This window comes from Doryrhamphus excisus, chromosome 8 (genome assembly GCF_030265055.1).
Source record: "Doryrhamphus excisus isolate RoL2022-K1 chromosome 8, RoL_Dexc_1.0, whole genome shotgun sequence".
NCBI classification, from domain to species: domain Eukaryota; kingdom Metazoa; phylum Chordata; class Actinopteri; order Syngnathiformes; family Syngnathidae; genus Doryrhamphus; species Doryrhamphus excisus.
The window spans coordinates 13,507,476-13,529,158 of record NC_080473.1 but is presented as its reverse complement, the minus strand read 5'-3'; the positions used below and the strand labels follow the sequence as shown (position 1 = coordinate 13,529,158).

General features: G+C 40.0%; 2 protein-coding genes across 2 annotated transcripts; one reads left to right on the top strand and one right to left on the bottom strand.

Annotated features, from left to right (window-relative positions):
• The first annotated feature begins 25 nt into the window (after positions 1-25).
• mmp28 (matrix metallopeptidase 28) lies at positions 26-15,835 on the top strand. The gene is made up of 8 exons (XM_058080322.1): positions 26-297; positions 1,961-2,037; positions 2,956-3,155; positions 9,629-9,850; positions 9,920-10,165; positions 13,216-13,368; positions 14,360-14,527; positions 14,599-15,835. The coding sequence occupies exons 1-8, from the start codon at positions 187-189 to the stop codon at positions 14,991-14,993; spliced, it is 1,572 nt and encodes a 523-aa protein (XP_057936305.1). The 5' UTR covers positions 26-186; the 3' UTR covers positions 14,994-15,835.
• Positions 15,836-16,331: 496 nt separating this feature from the next.
• LOC131134763 (protein FAM124B) lies at positions 16,332-21,390 on the bottom strand (the record flags this gene model as incomplete). Its single annotated transcript, XM_058080353.1, has 7 exons — positions 16,332-17,203; positions 17,580-17,742; positions 18,487-18,683; positions 18,767-19,162; positions 19,239-19,454; positions 20,942-20,973; positions 21,326-21,390. Coding segments are annotated over 7 exons (1,560 nt in total), but the record flags the coding sequence as incomplete, so codon positions are not given.
• Positions 21,391-21,683: the final 293 nt, after the last annotated feature.

Here is a 21,683-nt window from a genome sequence, read left to right as displayed (position 1 = left end):
TTGTTTTGTCCGCCACCGCGTGCAGGCGAAAAAGGGTGGGCGGTGCTATCTCCCGCCCAGTCAATCATCCGAGTTGCTCAATTAGAGATGGAGGTGGCAGACTTGAACCGGTTACATTGCTTACTATTGCTAAGTCGGTGTGTTGACCAGTAATGCAACGTGAACTAACACGGTGGCCGCTCCACGATGAATCGATACGGGGCTGGATACGCCCTGAAGCCCGCCTGGATCTTGGCTGTGACCTGCCTGGTTAGTGCCCGCATTGGCCGCGGATCTCCTCTGCTGTTCAATCCTGAGGTACATGACTACTAATACCGTTCGGTGCCGTGTACATTTAACACTATTACTCACAAACATTTGAGACTCGTCTGGAAGGCAAATGTTGAAACGTTAATGGTATATATTCTTATATTTTACAAGTGTAGTTAATGGCGTCATCGTTTGGGACATTCACAGCCGCTTAAAGTTTATAGCAGTAGTTTTCCTGCGACGGTCGCGTACTGAAAAGTGGAGGTATGCCGGTCGCCCTAAATTTAGATATTAAGGATACCATATTTTCAGTTAATTTTCGCAAATATGTTTTTTTGTACGTAAAATCATCCACTATATCCCTTACAGGTGAGCTTAATTAGACCTTCCCTGAACTTAGTATATACCTGCATGCCCAACTGGTCAATGTTTCAGTACTTTTTGTTCAAAAAATGGAATTGGTATTTGGTATTTCCACAGTCCTCCTCATCACGCTGTTCACATTTTGGCGTCATGAGACCAGGATCACACCTAACAATTGATCAACAGTCCAGCTGCTTGTTATGGAGAACATACTGAAACACTGAACTTGTATGTGTCAGTGTTTGCCCCCTTCTTGATTTCCTTTTTTTGCACATTTGTCACACTTAAATGTCAAAGTCATTGCCCCTATCTGTTAAAACTTAACTAAGATTAGTTGAGATCGATCAGCGTGGAAAATGATATAAAACTATTTCTAAAGTTTTGGGACTTGAGCGCACCACAGTGAGAACCATCGTCCACTAAAATTACCCCAGGAGTACAGCGACGACTTGTCCACAAGACCCCACAACAACAACGAAAGAACTGCATCAGTCATTGGCACAATAATCGTCTGATAAGACGAACGAAAAGTTGAACTTTTTGGAAGGTGTGTGTCCCATTACATCTGGAATAAAACACATCATACCAACAGCAAAATATGGTGGTGGTAGTGTGGTGGTCTGTCTACAAAAAATAAACCTGAAGCCAAATGACTGCGAGAATGCTCTGCTCAGGACAATAGCCACGTTTACATGAGGAGTTTTTCTCTGTAGCCTTCAAGTTATTTCCTTTAAACTTAAATAGCCAAAAACTTACCACTTCCACACGGATAGGGTGGATAACTATTAACAGTTATTTAACCTTTAACATGAACATTAATCAAACGTAATAATTTTTTCTGGGTACATGATACCATACAGCATCCATATCAAACTTGCGCGGGCCGTACTAACATTAAACTTTCATATCAAGGCGGGGGCCTCAAACTAGTGTCCTGCGGGCCACGCGTGTTTGAGACCCCTGCCCTATGGCATCATGGGTTGCATGTAAAAAGACAACGGTGCATTTATGTTGCACATTCCTTCTCTTTTAATTTCCTTCCCCCTTTTCAGCCACATCTGTAATCACTGAGATTGTGTTGGGTGTCTGAACATGAAACACTGTGATTGACAGGCCATAATGTCGTCCTTGTGCTTGTCAAGTTCAATACATCAGCATCTATATCACCATGTACTGTATATATGGTGTTTTTATGTCATTACATTAAGTCATTACATTCCAAATCCTTGTGAAGACCAGGTCCCCAGAGGGTCCTTATGGGTGGTCTACTGCTTCACGTTATTCATATATATACGTATATATTTTTAAGTTTTATGAGATGGTTGTACTGACGACCGTGATGTTGCAGGTGTTTCTGGAAAAATACGGCTACCTTCATGACAGCAACCACATCCACGATGAAGTTGAGATGCAGTCAGCCATCCGGTATGTAACCCGTCTATTAGTTGTAGAAGCATGAAGCGATATCATGTGACCTTTATAATTGGTGAGAGCTACATTCAATGGTACTGTACCCCCTGAGGGGCGGGGGCGGGGGTGCCGTGTACCTGAACCCTCTCTGAACAACTTAGGAATTCTAGGAAGGTTGCCCTCTGGTCTACGCATCTCCAGTACTGGTATGGAAACACATTGAAAATGGTCGCAACAGACTTAGACAAGGTTGGGTATTTAAACTATGCAGTGGTGTGTTCAGGTGCAAACTTTTTCTTATTAGTGCCCGCCCACTAAATGAGAGCTGAACAGCGCTAGCGGATGAACGAAAAGCCTGAAATGTCAACTCATCATCCAGCGCGGCTCTTAAGGTGTCGGGGAGTGTCTTTTATTAGCATACTTTAGGGCCGCATACAGAAAACCTGAAGGGTGCACGGGCGCCATTTTGTGCTCTGAATATGATCCAATGTATGAATTACCGTAATCCCTCGTTTATCACGGTCAATTGGTTCCACACCCGACTTTATTAAGTGAATTTCCACTAAGTAGGAGTAGTTAGATCATCAAAAGAACAGGAGGAACTGGGAGGAGCCGCAGGCCGTGTCATCTGGGGACCAGTACCCAGGCCCCCCGACTCCGGCAGACGGGCGGACGCCCACATTAAAGGGAGGAACCCCACAGCCGTCCGGGTCGAAGGGACCCAAGGATGGCACCCCCTCAGCAGACCCGACACAGCCCCCAATGTGGAGGACCCCCCCTGAGGAAATATCGGAGTTAAAAGCTAAAGACTAAAAGCATAAAATAGGACTAAAAAGATAAAAACATAAGAAAAGTTAAAAAATATTAGTTAAAAGCCTGATTAAAAAGGTGTGTCTTTATTCATCACTCTGCAAATATGTTCCCTCTTTTTAGGGAATTCCAGTGGTTGTCTCGTCTACCTGTGACAGGTGAACTCGACAGCGCCACCCTGAGGCAGATGGCAGAGCCTCGCTGTGGCGTGTCAGATGAGAGCAGCCATCAGATCTGGGCAAAGAGAGTAAACATCATCTTCACTGCGAGGAGTTCTTCCCCAACGGCGCTATGGCGCCGCAGGAAGCGCTCTGCTGGAAAAGGTACCGTGTTTGTTGACTTTGCATTGCATTGGAGCGCTTTCTAAGCATCGCCATTTAACAGGGTGGGTCAGCCTTCGTAAAAACTAGAGCACCTTAATAGAGCACGGCTTGTAATTACAACTGCTCCCGTGTGTCTCTTTGACTTTTAAGGTCAGCATTGGGTGAAATCCTTCAATTCACGTTCAACGGGGACACGTTCACAAACACAACAACATAAACTCTGCTCCAAACTGTTCTCTGCTTGATATTTCTCTTGGATTCAAACGATGGGCAGTCCCTCTGTGATCATATCGTAATCGTCTTCTTCAAACACAGCAGTCAAAAAGTATTTATGGCCGAAAAGGTCAGCGCAATTTGAAACGGCTAAATGCTGCCGGTGCTTAACGGCTCCAAAATACCAAACGTCTTGCAGACTCTTTGAAATAATTGAGCACAAATCACTGCACTGATGGTTTAGAGCACTTTAGAGCATGATTCCATGCTCTTCAAAATATCTACATAAATGCCCTTTTCCCATTATTAGAAGAGTATGGTAATGGTAATGGTAATGGTAATGATAAGGAAGGTAGGAAGAAGCAAAGCTTATTAAATCCTACCCCTCCATCTGGTACTTTTACAATCAGTAACTGTTACATTTGTTCACCTCCTGCTTTCCTAATATAATTTAAGTGAGTTTTTTTTATTTTTCAATTTTTTTATTTTAATTTTTATCCTAACATAATTTAATTAATTTAATTTTAATTTTGCAATTTTTTTATATTAAATTTTATCCAAAATAATTTAATTAATTTTAATTTTAATTTTAATTTTAATTTTAATTTTAATTTTAATTTTAATTTTAATTTTAATTTTAATTTTAATTTTAATTTTAATTTTAATTTTAATTTTAATTTTAATTTTAATTTTAATTTTAATTTTAATTTTAATTTTAATTTTAATTTTAATTTTAATTTTAATTTTTTACCATAGTAAGTGTCAATATATAAAGTGTCAATATATAATATATATATAGCACATCATGACTGGTTCAAGACTCTTCATCCTTGTATTTAGCAAACATCAACTGCTTGTATTGTTTCTTGAATTGGCTCATCGTTGTGCATTGTTTGAGGGTCTTACTCAATCCATTCCATAGTTTGATTCCACATACAAATGCTATGGCTTTTTAACGTAGTCCTAGCATAGAAGTGTTTCAAATGTACTTCTTCCCTGAGATCATATTTCTCCTCTCTTGTAGAGAAGTATTGGATGACATTTTTAGCTAATTGGTTATTTTTAGCCTTATGCATTATTTTAGCTGTTTGAAGATGAACTATATCAGCAAGTTGAAGTATTTGTGATTTTAGAAATAAGGCGTTAGTATGTTCTCTGAATTATCCTTACTGGCCTTTTTTGCAGAACATTTACCGAGTGAAGATTGCTTTTATAGTTATTAGCCCATATTTCCACACAATAAGTAAGATATGGTAGAACCAGAGAGCAATAAAGAGTGTGGAGTGGGAACAATTGAGAACAAATTTTGCTTTGTTCAATATTGAAATATTTCTGGCCACCTTATGTTGTATATTTGTAATATGAGGTCTATTGTGATCCCCAGAAATCACAATATAGTATAAACAGGGGTCATGACTACTTTGAAGCTGTCTTCAATATTATTTGTCTATAGACTAAACCATAATTAGTATAAATTATTTAGTATAAATGAGTATAAATGTCTTCATATTATGTTACCGTAGTTTCTCATATGGTGACTATGGTGTTTATTTACTTATAGTTATTAAATAAGAGGCCATCCAGTTGGGATAGGCTCCAGCACACCTATAGAAAATGGATGTATGGATGATGCCCAGGGGGATCTAATATAATTTTATTTCTAATTTTATAATAGATGGGTCTGAGGTGGATGAGGTAGAGGGGTTTGTGCATTTTTTTTCTTTACGCTGTTATGTGAAGCCTCTGCATTCCAATGTCACGCAAAACATTGGCTAATGTTCGGGGAATGCAGCGATGGCTGATGTGTGCTGCCGCCCCTTCATGTCAGTACCTGACATGTTCCTTCTGGTAAACACCGCTGACTGTATGCCGCCGGCTTCTTCAATGATGACGGATCACGACTTGATCTAATGGAAGACATTGACTTTGTCTTCGTCGGAGTCCAACATAGGCGATGGGATGGAATTTAAGTGTGTTACGGTTACATAACTGATCAAATATAGTCAAATGTCAAGGCTATGACATCATTGGAGATGCTGCATTTGGGGGCAGTGCCCCACCAGATGCAGTGGATATACTAAGCACAGCAGACTGATTCATAGAGTTGTCACTGTCTTGTTTGCCATTCAAATAGCTTGATTGGTATTACTGTACGGTAACCATTCAAATAGCTTGATTGGTATTACTGTACGGTAACGCTACTATACTCTATTACGTAAAAAAAAAAATGATAATAATAATAAGTGATTGCTGTTTTGTGGTTGAGTGTGGCTAAAGATTACTCAAAACATTAATGAGACATGACATGACACATGTCAGCTACAGCATGTCCGGCATGATAGCTTAAAAAAGAGCTCTCCTATTCAGTGTGGAAGTGGTACATTTTTGGCGACTTTGTTCTCTCCTTTTAAAACCTAACTTAAGGTTTTTTTATGGGAGCAATGCAGGTTGAGCTCTTATAAAAAGTTTTTATTTTCGGTTTAAAACTGCACCAAACATGCTGTCTTCTTTTGTGCGGTTTCATCATCACCTCTTTGTGCAACTTATGCAAAAAAAACAAACAGAAAAAGTATAAATATGTATAAATATGGTTTTGGGAGCGAATGAGTTCTCGAGAGCACAGTTCTCGTTCTCTTCACTCAGCCTCGTTTGAATTTAAATCCGAGCAGCAGCGAGTACGATCTGTGGCGGAATGCAAATAAGATGCATTTTTCTGCTTTTTCCCAGCTGCAGTGATAAAAGCACTGCTCAGAGCAAGTTGGAAAAACAAACCTTGACTTGTGTTGGACGTTCCCACTGATATTTACAGAGCTGACATTCCACCACCCACGGCTTAGATAAGTGCTTCTGGAGTGATAGGTGTGGGAGGCTGCCGTGTCCTCAACACCATGAACCTATCACATGATATTATGCAGATGTACTTTAGCAGATGCAATGTAGAATAGGCCTTCACCACGGCTATGCTAACTGTTGCTAAATTGAATATTACTGCAACATTTACACAGATCACTCCACACTCTTTATTGCTCTCTGGTTGTGTGGAAATATGGGCTAATAACTCTAAAAGCAATCTTCACTCGCTAAATGTACTTTAAAAAAGGCCAGTAAGGATAATTCATAATGCCGCCTACAGAGAACATACTAACTCCTTATTTCTAAAATCACAAATACTTCAACTTGCTGATATAGTTCATCTTCAAACAGCTAAAATAATGCATAAGGCTAAAAATAACCAATTAGCTAAAAATGACATAGCATTTCAGTATGTGGAATCAAACTATGGAATGGATTGAGTAAGACCCTCAAACAATGCACAACGATGAGCCAATTCAAGAAACAATACAAGCAGTTGATGTTTGCTAAATACAAGGATGAAGAGTCTTGAACCAGTCATGATGTGCTATATATATCACTATATTGACACTTACTATGGTACCCATTATGTCACTGGATGGTCATATCACCTTGTACTTTGGTACGTGACAAAATTAAAATTAAAATTAAAATTAAAATTAAAATTAAAATTAAAATTAAAATTAAAATTAAAATTAAAATTAAAATTAAAATTAAAATTAAAATTAAAATTAAAATTAAAATTAAAATTAAAATTAAAATTAAAAAATATATTTAAAAAAATTACAAAATTACAAAATAGAAATTACAAAATTAAAACATTAAAAATTACAAAATTAAAACATTAAAAAATTACAAAATTAAAACATTAAAAAATTTTACATTACAAAATTAAAACATAAAAAAATTACAAAATTTAAACATTAAAGAATTTTAAAATTACAAAATTAAAAAAATAAAAATTAAAACATTAAAAAATTACAAAATTACAAAATTAAAACATTAAAACATTAAAACATTAAAACATTAAATCATTAAAACATTAAAACATTAAAACATTAAAACATTAAAAAATGTAAAAATGTAAAAATGTAAAAATTTTAAAATAAAAAAAAATAACTTAAATTATATTAGGAAAGCAGGAAGTGAACAAATGTAACAGTTACTGATTGTAAAAGTACCAGATGGTGGGGTAGGATTTAATAAGCTTTGCTTCTTCCTACTCCTTTTGGACATGTGGAACTGTGAACTGATTATGGGATGCACTCAATTGTAATCTGATGCATGTTCAAATGAAATAAAACCATTACCATTAGCATCCCCGACCCCCAGCAACTAACCAAATCTGTTGATCTGGGACTCTTCCCAACGCCTCAGATAAGACGTCTTGCCCATCACTGCCGTTATAGTGAGCATCATTGTAATTACTTCCATAAGGGAAGTCTTGGAATGTTTCGTGTATCTGACTTCCTGCCCCTCAGCCATCCACTGGGACCTCATACTTACTATATGTAGGACTGTGAGGGAAGACAGCGCCTGGACTCTAATCATACGTACTGTACACGCACTCTTTCCCTTTCCTAACTCATTTGGTTGCGGCGTGGATCCCGCCCTGATGTTCAACTACATTCTCAGTCATAGTACTTTCCCCCGAAGGTTCCAACTACGTAGTGTAACTAACAATGGTTTCCTGTTACTTCCTGTTAGTTGGTCTGTGTGCCGTGCTGCATGGCTGGATGCATTCGTGTGTTGCAGATTGCCATGTTGTGTATTCTGTTGATTTACTGTTGTAAATGCAAAAGCAGCTGAATGTACTGTATTTCCTCCCCCCTTCTATGTATATCAACAAACAAATTGGATACGATTGGGATGTTTGGGCCTTAAATGTAAACCGAGAAACCACAGACGCGTGTTAAAGTAAGCTGTTTAGTCACGCATGTACTCATAGGGCTCGTTAGCTTGAACGCATCTCTGCTAAACAGGCAGTACCTCGCAATTTATAATAATAATATTACAGGACGCGACCATAGTTTACACTAATTTCTGCAATCAGAAGTGTTGAGTCTGACAAAAATGAACCAGCTGACAAACAAGAAAGGATGCTGAGGTTCACATTGGGAGTGACCAGGGTGGATAGGATCAGGAAGGAGTACATCAGAGGGACATTACATGTTAGAGGCCTTGGAGATAAAGTCAGAGAGGCCAGACTGAGATGGTTCAGACATGTCCAGAGGAGAGATGGTGAATATATTTGGTAGAAGGATGCTGCCAGGTAGGAGGCAAAGAAGAAGACCAAAGAGGAGGTTCTCCAATCTTGTTGTACATCTCGTATAATGACAATAAAGGCCATTCCATTCAGAGTTCCCGAATTCCATTCCACCCTCTGTGTGGAGTTTGCATGTTCTCCCCGTGCATGCGTGGGTTTTCTCCGGGTACTCCGGTTTCCTCCCACATTCCAAAAACATGCTAGGTTAATTAGCGACTCCAAAATTGTCCAAAAATGTCCAAAAATGTCCAAAAAATGTCCAAAAAATGTCCAAAAAATGTCCAAAAAATGTCCAAAAAATGTCCAAAAAATGTCAAAAAAATGTCAAAAAATGTCAAAAAAATGTCAAAAATAGTCAAAAAAATGTCAAAAAATGTCAAAAAATGTTCACAAAATTGTCAAAAAATGTCAAAAAATGTGAAAAAAAAATTGTCAAAAAATTGTCAAAAAATTGTCAAAAAATTGTCAAAAAATTGTCAAAAAATTGTCAAAAAATTGTCAAAAAATTGTCAAAAAATTGTCAAAAAATTGTCAAAATTATAATAGGTATGAATGTGAGTGTGAATGGTTGTTTGTCTATATGTGCCTTGTGATTGGCTGGCGACCAGTCCAGGGTGTACCCCACCTCTCGCCCGAAGACAGCTGGGATAGGCTCCAGCACCCCCGCGATCCTTGTGAGGAAAAGCGGTAGAAAATGAATGAATGAATGAATGAATGTGAGTGTGAATGGTTGTTTGTCTATATGTGCCCTGCGATTGGCTGGCCACCAGTCCAGGGTGTACCCCGCCTCTCGCCCCAACACGGCTGGGATAGGCTCCAGCACCCCCACGACCCTCGTGAGTTACACAAACAAGCCCTGAGAGTTTCTAGGTGGACCTGGCAACGCTGATTGTGCGCGTAAGCTTATATTATAGCGTATATGTCATTTTTTTGTCTTATTATGTCTACTATATTAGGAAATGGGAGTATAAAGGTGACTATAGGGGTGTTATTTCATGTCTAGAGGGCTCTAACCCACCTTTAGAAGGTGTTAAACAGAATTTCGATGCACTGCTTATGAAAATATGCCATTCACAACTAAGGAATCGTACTTTTTGACAATGTTGTGATGACATTTTCGAACATTTTCATGTTCGTGTAGCTGACAAGTGGTACAAGCGCCACCTGGCCTACCGCATCGAGAACTGGCCCGCCCACCTGTCTCTGGGCCCACTGCGACTGGCAGTGAACGCCGCTTTCCAGCTGTGGAGCAACGTGTCCGGTCTGGTGTTCCAGGAGGCCCCCGAAGGGCCCGCAGATATCCGGCTGGCCTTTTACGAGGGGGACCACAACGACGGGGCCAGCAATGCCTTTGATGGACCAGGTCAGGCCCAAAGTCTAGTGTTTATTTGACGCAGATGGACGCTCACGACAAATTACTTCTGGCCTCCAGGGGGCGCTCTGGCTCATGCCTTCCTGCCTCGCCGAGGGGAAGCCCACTTTGACATGGCGGAGAGGTGGACGCTAAACGGGCACAAGGGCCATAACTTGTTCATGGTGATGGCCCATGAGATCGGACACACGCTGGGGCTGGACCACTCCCCCGTGCGTCACGCTCTCATGTCGCCCTACTACAGGAAGCTGGGGCGCAGTCTGGTGGTCAGCTGGGACGACATCATGGCCGTGCAGCAGCTGTACGGTGAGATGACCTTTCACCTTTTTGGATGCGAGTGCGCGTTGCCGCAACCTGGCAAAAGATTTGCATATCAAAGGCAACAAAAATGACTAAAAATGTCTGATTTTCGGACTTTAAGCTGCTACTTTTTTCACACGCTTAGTATGACATTTTGTAGTTTGTACAAGTTTTGTTGTAAATTTATGAGAAAAAAAGTCACAAATTCACTGGAAGAAACTTTCACATTTACGAGAATATAGTCATATATTTACAAGACAAATGGCAATAAATTTACCAGAATAAAGTCATAACACTTCACAAGAATTAAGTTGTACATTTCCGTGACAAAAGTAATACATTTCCAAAAATGAAGTTGTACATTTCCAAGTAAACAGTTGTACATTTACGAGAAAATAATTAGTGCATTCACGAAAAAAAAATACATTTATGAGAAAGTAAAAAAAAAATCACAAGAAGAAAGTTGTACTTTTATGTGAATAAAAACATACATTTACGAGACAAATAGTCACAAATTTTCCAAACTAATGTAATATATTTACAAGAAAAATTGACATTAGTTCACAAGAATAAAGTTGTACATTTCAGAGGAAAAAAAATAAAAGTAATACATTTACGAAAATAAAGTTGTAAATTTATGAGAATAAAAGAAAGTTGTACATTTACGAGAAAATTATTTTGTACATTTACGAGAAAAATAGTAATAAATTCACGAGAAGGAAGTTGACAGAAGTTGAATGAAATGACCAGAATAAAGCAATACATTTATATAAAAAAGTCAGAAGTTCAGAAGAATAAAGTTGTACATTTACAAGAAAAAAAAGTTGTGCATTTCCGAGAAAAAAGTAATAAATTCACAAGAAGAATCTTGTACATTTATGTCAATAAAGTCATACATTTACAAGAAAAAAGGTTTCGTATATTTATGAGAAAATAGTAATAGTACTAAATAAATTCACAAGAATTAAGTTGTAAATTTACGAGAAAAGTCAAATAGTCGTACATTTACGAGACAAATAATTTCACGAGAATGAAGTTGTGCATTTACGATAAAAGTCAAATAGTCGTATGTTTACGAGACAAATAATAATTTAACAAGAATGAAGTTGTAACGTTACGAGAAAAGTAAAATAGTCATACATTTACGAGACATATTAATAATTTCACAAGAATGAAGTTGTAAATTTACGAGAAAAGTCAAATAGTCGTACATTTACGAGACAAATAATTTAACGAGAATTAAGTTGTAAATTGACGAGAAAAGTCAAATAGTCGTATATTTACAAGACATATTAATAATTTCACAAGAATGAAGTTGTGCATTTACGAGAAAAATAAAATAGTCGTACATTTACGAAAAACAAATAATAATTTCACGAGAATGAAGTTGTAAATTCACGCGGAAAGTCAAATAGTCGTACATTTACAAGACAAATAGTAATAATTTCACGAGAATGAAGTTGTAAATTTACGCGGAAAGTCAAATAGTCGTACATTTACAAGACAAATAGTAATAATTTCACGACAATGAAGTTGTAAATTTACGAGAAAAGTCAAATAGTCGTACATTTACAAGACAAATAGTAATAATTTCACGAGAAGGAAGTTGTAGATTTACGATAAAAGTCCAATAGTCGTACATTTACAAGACAAATAGTAATAATTTCACAAGAATGAAGTTGTGCATTTACGAGAAAAATCAAATAGTCGTACATTTATGAAAAACAAATATGAATGAAATCCTGCCATGTGAAACTAAATACTAAAGTGTGTTTGTAAAGCAAGACGTGTACATATGCTAGGAAGTTTGATATACTTCAAGAAAAAATAGCGAAAAAGTGTAGGAATGTCCGATATTGGCTTTATTGACAAAAACAGACATGCAGATATTGTCCAACTGTCACTTTCCAATCCTGATATCGTCCGATACAATACATGAAACATGACATATTGACATACATATCTCCTGTGGTGGTATTTTCCTTCAGGGTCCAAAACCCCGTTGCCATCCATGAAAAATAGCAGCCTATATGGTTGGAAAAATAGCATGAAAAAGGATGGGCCTCTGCATTTCCAAAATACCAAAGGAAGGCACACCTTCGCCTTCGGGGAAATACTTTCCCTTTTCAGGAGAAAGTCTGGTGGCTCAAGGTCAGACGGGTGTCAAACATCACACCTTCACTGGACACGCACACACACACACACACACACATTGTTTGACCACATGTGTCAGTGTTTGACCTTAGAACAGCTGAATGTGGTTTTAGTCTTTAGTCCACTGACATGGAAAAACCTACTGGAGGAATACAACTATTCATAGTAATATTAATAATAACCATAGTAATGATGATAGTTGGAAATGCTTTCTTGACAATATCCTACATTTCTGTATTGTCCAGCACGTCATTCCTGACACCGATATATATGTATGTATATATATATGTATGTGTATATATATATGTACATATGTATGTATATATATATGTATGTATATGTATATATAGTATGTATGTATGTATGTATATGTATATATATGTATGTATGTATATGTATGTATGTATATATATACGTATATGTATGTATGCGTATATATGTATATAAATGTATATGTATATATGTATGTATGTGTATATATATGTATGTATGTATGTATGTATGTGTGTATGTATGTGTGTATATATATGTATGTATATATGTATATAAATGTATATGTATATATGTATGTGTATATATGTATGTATGTATGTATATATGTGTGTATATATGTATATATATGTATGTCTATATGTATGTATATATGTATGTATGTATATATGTATGTATATGTATATATATATGTATGTATGTATGTGTATATATGTATATGAATGTATATGTATGTATGGATGTATGTATATGTATATATGTGTGTATATATATACATGTGTGTGTATGTATGTAGATATGTATGTATGTATATATACGTATATATGTGTGTATATATATATATATATGATACATGAAAGTCTGATGTTGGCACAGATGTACAGTTTGTCACTTTTTGTCCCCCCCCCCAGGTAAGCCTCCAGGTGATCGTCCTGTGCGTCTGCCAGGTGAGGTGTTGCACGCTGCTCTACAGGAGTGGGAATTCATGGACGTCCTTAAGAGACCACAGAGCAACAGCCTGCCTCTCTACTGCCAGTCCGGAATGTTTGATGCCATCACTGGAGGCGAGTCGGGACCGTCTGCCATCGATGCAGCACAAATCACCACAATAAAGCAATAATACATTGGCATGAACAAAAAGGCAGAAGTTCAGAAGAATAAAGTCGTACATTTACAAGAAAAATAGTTCTGAAAAAAAGTAATACATTCACAAGAAGAATCTTGTACTTTTATGAGAATAAAGTCATACATTTACGAAAAACAATCGTACATTTACGAGACAAATAGTAATATATTTACCAGAATAAAGTAATACATTTATTAGAAAAAAAAGTCATAAATTCGCAAGAATAAAGTCGTACACTTACGAGAATAAAGTTAAAAGTTGTACATTTACAAAAATAAAGGTGTACATTTAGGAGAAAAAAATGGTAAAGTCATGAGAATAAAGTCATGAATTATCTAGAAAAAAGTTGTAATGTTATGAGTTGTGCATTTACAAGAATAAACGTGTAAATTTGCGAGAGAAATTGTAATATATTTAACAGAATAAAGTAATACATTTACAAAAAAAGTCACAAGTTCACAAGAATAAAATTGTCTGTTTACGAGAAAATAGTTGTCCATTTATGAGACGTAAAATGTTAAAGTTACAAGAAAAAAGTTGTACATTTACAAGTAAAAAAGTTGTAAATTCACAAGAAAAAAGTTGTACATTTACAAAAATAAAGGTGTACATTTAGGAGAAAAAAAATGGTAAAGTCATGAGAATAAAGTCGTAAATTATCTAGAAAAAAGTTGTAATTTTATGAGTTGTGCATTTACAAGAATAAAAGTGTACATTTACAATTTACGAGATAAATTGTAATATATTTATCAGAATAAAGTAATACATTTACAAAGAAAAGTCACAAATAAAATAAAAAATAAAAGGAATAAAATTGTATATTTACTAGAAAATAGTTCATTTATGAGACGGAAAATCTTAAAGTTACAAGAAAAAAGTTGTACATTTACGAGTAAAAAAGTCCTGTGTTGTTCTTGTGTTGCCTTCAGACCAGAACGGTACGATGGCGGTGTTCCGAGGCAGCGTCTACTGGAGCGTATCAGCCGACGGTAACGTAAGCGGCCCGTTGTCCCTCCGCCAAAGGTGGTCCGACCTCCCGGTGGCCATTGAGGCAGCTGCCTTCTCTCCTCCGGACGCCAAGTGGTTCTTCTTTAAAGGTACGACTAAATGACTAAAATATTGGAGCACGCTCAGTCGAATCCAACGTGACGTGCATACGTCTCCTCAGGGAAGCGAATGTGGCGCTACTCCGGCCGAGTGCTTGACCCGGGTTTCCCCAAACGGATCGTCGAGCTGGGGCTACCTCGCCACCCGGACTGTGCCTTCTACTACGCTCCTCTGGGTCACATGGTATTATTCAAGGGGTCTCGCTACTTCGTTCTGAACCTGCAAACCCTCCACCAGGAGCCCTACTACCCCCGCAGGATTAAAGACTGGACCGGCGTGCCTCAAGGCGCCAACGGGGTCCTGAGTCGTCCGGACGGGCGTCTTTACCTGTTCAGGGAGAAGCAGTACTGGAGGTTTGACCCGTTCAAGGTGCGAGTCACCAAAGTAGGCCAGTGGGTTAAAGAGCTGAGCTGGATGGGGTGTGGTGGGGGTCCGCCGGGCAATGACATCCTTTGACCAGCAGGGGGAGTGCTAACTTGGTGCTAATACCTTTGCTTTTTCAGACTGCAATACATCAAGTATTTAAAGTATTTAAAGAGAAGATGGAGACCAAAAAACGTCACTGTGATGTATTTATCAGCACCAGCGGCCATCTTACTGATCATGGATCAGTCCCACAGCAATTTAGAGTTAATGACTTTTTATTCATTTTTCATCTTTTCTCATGTGTGTCACATGATTAACATTAGCAGGTTTAACATCAAATGTTGCTACTTTTAAACAAAGTCTGGTCTGCAGTGTGAAGATGGGAATGCTTCCTATCTACGTACCAACATACTCACAAATAATTACATCTAAATATACAAACAAAATAATATTTAGACATATGAAAGAAGTACTGAAATACAAGACTAAGTTTACTGCTCTCCTTGCCAATACTTTAATATGTTGTTTCTGTGCAGGCTTGTGTAAAATTCCCCAAATTCACTTCCGGTACACGAATTTTCGACAGAAATTGCAAACAGAAGAATTGGAACTTTAAATTAAAATTATAGGCGGCACGGCGGTCGAGTGGTTAGCGCGCAGACCTCACAGATAGGAGACCAAGGTTCAATTCCACCCTCGGCCATCTCTGTGTGGAGTTTGCATGTTCTCCCCCGTGCATGTGTGGGTTTTCTCCGGGTACTCCGGTTTCCTCCCACATTCCAAAAACTAGGTTAATTCATTTTCTACCGCTTTTCCTCACGAGGGTCGCGGGGGTGCTGGAGCCTATCCCAGCTGTCTTCCGGCGAGAGGCGGGGTACACCCTGGACTGGTGGCCAGCCAATCACAGGGCACATATAGACAAACAACCATTCACACTCACATTCATACCTATGGACAATTTGGAGTCGCTAATTAACCTAGCATGTTTTTGGAATGTGGGAGGAAACCGGAGTACCCGGAGAAAACCCACGCATGCACGGGGAGAACATGCAAACTCCACACAAAGATGGCAGAGGGTGGTATTGAACCCTGGTCTCCTAGCTGTGAGGTCTGCGTGCTAACCATTAGACCGCCGTGCCACCCTGAATTGGAACTTTAAATTAAAATTAGTTAGCGTGCAGACCTCACAGATAGAAGACCAGTGTTCAATTCCACCCTCGGCAATCTCTGGGTGGTGTTTTGCGTGGGTTTTCTCCGGGTACTCCGGTTTCCTCCCACATTCCAAAAACATGCTAGGTTAATTAGCGACTCCAAATTGTCCATAGGTATGAATGTGAGTGTGAATGGTTGTTTGTCTATATGTGCCCTGTGATTGGCTGGCCACCAGTCCACCTCGCCCAAAGACAGCTGGGATAGGCTCCAGCAGCACTCCTGTGACCCTCATGAGGAAAAGCGGTAGAAAATGAATGAATGAAATTAAAATTATGAAATTGCAATTTTTATTTTAAGTACAGGAGTTCATTGATGTATTCTAACCTTCAAATGATGAAGATAACATTCTTCCTGTTACTTAGCGATAAGGACGTTCTCTGAATTGCTATGAATCCACTTCCTGTACTTCCTGTGTGGTGCAGCCAATTCATTTCAAATTCTAATTCTTCAAGTGAGATGAACTGAAATTCCAAATGTGGAATTTTACACAAGCCTGTTTGCGTGGCATCTCCTGGTTACGGAATACGAGTAGTTAAAAGTGGAACATGTTACCCGAGGGTCCTTTTCCTGCCTTGTGTTAAACCTCAGATGGTCTCCTTAGATAAAGAACTCATCCACTTGTTCCTCGATGTTTGTGCGTGATGACGGCGTCCCGGTCCTGTCGGTCTGTATGTTGCAGCATCTAAGTCCAGCCGTGCGTGTCGCATCCTCGGAGCAACCGGGGGGGCTCGCTTCCTTGGCCGAGGCTCCAAACCTTGAGTTCAAAAGCTCCACAGAAGAAGACCGCGTCATCGCGGCCTTGACCGTTATGTCCGAGCGAGGTGACACAGCGATTCCCGTGTCCACGTTGGTTTCCCCGTCCTCGTCCTCCTCCTCCAGCAGTAGCTGGGAAAGCGACCGGGTGATGGAGGGCCGCAGAGGGGAGTCGGGCTGATTGGCGGCTGGAGGCGGGGCGGGGCTGCTGCGCTGGGATGAGTAGCAAGAGCTACCAGGAGGAGTGCTGCAGCAGCTACCCGAGCCTTGGCTCTCGGCGCCACCTCGGCCGATGTGGAGCTTCTCCAGAGTCGGCTCACTGCGAGATCTGAGTCCTGCATGCACGGAAAAACAATCTCAAAATTATGCACACCTCATATAAGAATAATAATATGATATAGATTTCATACATTCATTCATTCATTTTCTACCGCTTTTTCCTCATGAGGGTCGCGGGGGTTACTGGAGCCTATCCCAGCTGTCTTTGGGCGAGAGGCGGGGTACACCCTGGACTGGTGGCCAGCCAATCACAGGGCACAACCGGAGTACCCGGAGAAAACCCACGCATGCACGGGGAGAACATGCAAACTCCACACAGAGATGGCCGAGGGTGGAATTGAACCCTGGTCTCCTAGCTGTGAGGTCTGCGCGCTAACCACTAGACCGCCGTTCCGCCCCTATATTTCATACAATAAAGTGTAAAAACATTACCCTGTCTGTGATTGGGCCAGCCTGGAGGACCAATGAGGTTACTGGGTGACTTGCACGGGGCGTGGCCTGTTGTCTTCAGCTGCATTGCTCGAGGAGACACAGCGGGGCAGCTCAGTGGGAAGGCACAGGTCAGAGGTCGCTGAGGTTGAGCTGGGGTCTTCACCTACGGCGCCAGAAGGGAAGGGGGCGGGATTAGGAGTTAATGAGATTGCTAGCACGTTAAGTGACTACCTTGGAGCATTAACGTACACGCATTCGACATACGGATGCTTTTTGACAGATTGTAGGTCATGTGACTGACGGCACATAAACACATCATCACTGTCTTAGCGTTTGAAGTCACGATTGGTATTACCGAGTATTTATTTATTATTTATTTTTTTTATAACCTGGGGAGACGGAGCCTTCTCCATCGCTGCCCCCAAACCCTCTGGAACTCTTTGCCCCATTCACTCCGTGCTTGCCCTGACCGTCCCAGTTTCAAAAAAACAACTAAAAACCCACCTCTTTAAATCTGTTTTTAATATCTAACTTTTTATATCTGACTGCTCTGCCCCCCCCCCCCCCGCTTTTACTAATCTTTTAACTGTGTATAAACGAATGAATGTTGTATTTTAATGTATCTTTTACTCTGTTTACTTGCTTTTATTCAACTCCATTCTTCTGTAAAGTGTCTTTTGAGTATTTTGAAAAGCGCTATACAAATAAAATGTACTGACTCAAAGTATCCATTAAAGTGAAATACCTTGGATAGAATGAATACTTTCCCTATGATGGCAGATTTGTTTGTGTACATTTAGTTTAAACTTCTTGTGTCATGTCCGACGGGTCTAAATGAGTTCTTGATGATTTAGCATTCATAACTGAATTCCACACGAGTGTGATGACAATAAAGGTATAGTGGTACCTGGAAGAGAACCTTGTTTCCATCCAGGTCTTCGGTCTGCCAGCGTGAATTGCTGATTGGAGTACACGGGTTGGGCATCAGAGGGACAAGCTGGCCGATTTCGTCCACGCTAAACTGCAGCACAGCGGAGCTACACGGCTCCACTCGGACGCCCGCTGACAACTGTTTCAATGCGAGCTGCAGGCAAAGACCAGGTTCTGCGTGGGGATAATATCGGTCAGTTTGCCAGTTTCCGTGGGACAAGAGGATGTCGTGAAACGGATGAAGACTGGAAACTTACCAGTATGCAACGTAAACCAGCAGAAACCGGTCTTCTGCTCCTCTGCCTGTTGCTGCAGCACCGTCTCGTAGAAGCGTACGGCATCCTCGTAGTTGTCGTAGCCGCTGTACAGCGTCACACGGAGGATCTCGCCACCGCAGTGCACGGGTCGGACCCCCCAAACGGGCATCCCCGCACCCAGGCTATAGAAGTCTCGGCTGGGGAGGAGGTATGGCCGCAGCAGGGCATTCATGGGCGAGCTGCTGGAAGAAATGTGGATCCCGCCCGTCCTGCTGCTGCAGCTCTCCGTATGGTTGTACTGCCAGGGCGGCCGCTGGAAGAAGTCCAGGACTTTGAGGATCCGCTCTTCTCCGTAAGCCTCATGGAGAAAGAAAGTGATGGCCACAGAAGGGTAGCCTGCGGAAGCAGAACCGATAAAGAGTGAATGTCACAAACAACGCCTGTACCCGGTTAACCATTTGATGATCCCTACCAGCTACGGGGCAGAGGTGAGAACATCCTCGATGAGGTGAAGCCCTCTCAGACACATGGAAGATGTGAAGGCTCGGGCAGAGCCAGCGGAGAAGACGATCCAGACTGTGCTGCAGCAGCAGAGAGTCTCCGGGATTGGCCAAGAGATGCAAGTTCATAACGAGGACACGCTGCTGATGCTGCTGCTGCTGACGGAGACGCCTGCTGATGAGCTCAACTGGGGTTCAACAACAATTAGGAAAAAATTAATAATTGGATTGAGATAATTGGATTCACTATTGTACTCAATAAAGTGGCCAATGAACGCATCCGACTTTGGTATATTTTAAATATTTTTTTAATTTTGTAAAAAGGCTAAAAAAAAATGTTCCATAGATAAACTGCATGAGCAATGTGAGCCCTTTTTGTCATTCATAGGGTCTCTTTGTCTCAGTGGGTGAAGGCGGGGCTGCTAGCATACACACAGAGTGAAGACTGTAACGTAGTAGAAATTAAATGAATAGATTGCAATATGGGGTGCATGGTGTTCAAGTGGTTAGCGTGCAGACCTCACAGCTAAGGTACCCGGGTTCAATCCCACCCGCGGCCATCTCTGTGTAGAGTTTGCATGTTCTCCTCGTGCATGCGTGGGTTTTCTCCGGGTACTCCGGTTTCCTCCCACATTCCAAAAACATGCTAGGTTAATTGGCGACTCCAAATTGTCCATAGGTATGAATGTGAGTGTGAATGGTTGTTTGTCTATATGTGCCCTGTGATTGGCTGGCCACCAGTTCAGGGTAGAAAATGAATGAAAGATTGCAATGTATTGTCATATTTTTTCATTGTACTTTTCTTAAAAGTGATGTTAAAATCTTGACTTGTTCTTGTAGACCCAATTTCATATAGCGCTCTTCTATACATCGATATATATTTATAGCAATGTTACAAAAGCTGTTTTTTTTAGTGATTTCAAAAAATCTGACAGCGAGCGTGCACACTCTGTAACGAGAGTATGTGTGGACCTTCTTAAAAACTCTATTTTTTCATAAGATATCGGGTGTATTTTAGTTGGTATACATGTTTGTTAGGTAGATTACTACTTAATTCAGTTTGGTATCAGATTAATAATAATACAAGCATTTGATGTTTGCTAAATACAAGGATGAAGAGTCTTGAACCAGTCATGATGTGCTATATATATCACTATATTGACACTTACTATGGTATCCATTATGTCATTGGATGCTCATATCACCTCCTACTTCAGTACGTGACAAAAAAAAACTATATTAGGAAAGCAGGAAGTGAACAAATGTAACAGTTACCGATTGTAAAAGTACCAGATGGAGGGGTAGGATTTAATAAGCTTTGCTTCTTTCTACTCCTTTTGGACATGTGGAACTGTGAACTGATTATGGGATGCACTCAATTGTAATCTGATGCATGTTCAAATGAAATACAACCATTACCATTAGTGTTGGACCACATTAAGTCAAATTCCTGCTTGGAAAATTAAGTACAACTTTAAGCCTTTCATACTCATGGACCGCAGCTACAGGACACAATGAAAGGTACATGGAATTTTTGTCTTTACATTGTGCTTTTTGGCTCTATTTTCTCCACGTCTCTAAGCCTGAAATTTAGTTGTGCCGCAGGCCAATAAAAAAAAGAGCACGAATGATTATTATAAACAGTAGTATGTTAGCTTTTAAAAGGAAGACTTACTGCCTGATGTTGACATCCTGCTGGAGTCCGATCTGAAACATAAAAAGAACATAAAGTGTTTCAGAATGGGATTATCCGAAATACAGCAACATCTGTCTCCATCTTGCGGTGGTGGTCTTGACACCTGCCTCTTTGGTTGTGTCGCCATGACAACGGATTGTTAGCTATCAGGAGGTTGTAAATTTAAATAAGTAAACGCATGATATGACGAGAAACACACACGAGAACTTACACGAGATAAAAACTTGAAAATGTTACGAGTAAAGTGAATGAGGTTGAATAAGTTACTTTCTACTTCGGCTGCAGTCAAACGGCGGAGTTAGCTTGTTGCTGCCATTAGCCTGAGGCTAACTTGAAGCTAACCACGAGCGGCGTTTGACTCACTCCGCGGTTTCCGCTCCTGAGTCCACGGCGTTTTCATCTTCTGTCTTTAAGGGCACCGCTCTTGTAAACACGTTTCACGGGTGGACGGAGTGTCAATGTGGAGTGTTGGAGGGTTGAAGGAGAGCATCCCGGATAACTTCAGCCCCACGGCCAAGGAGCTCCAAAAAAAAAAGTAGTACCGCGAAGTGGGACGATGACGTCACCAGGCAACAAAATACAGTTATGCTAAAATATACACACTGTCATATTATTACCTTCCATGGTTAGCAAAAACAAACACCCTTCGATGTAGCGTTACTCCAGGATGGGCGAAAGGAGGCAGTGGGAGTATTTAAGTGTAAAGCCGCCAGTAATAAGC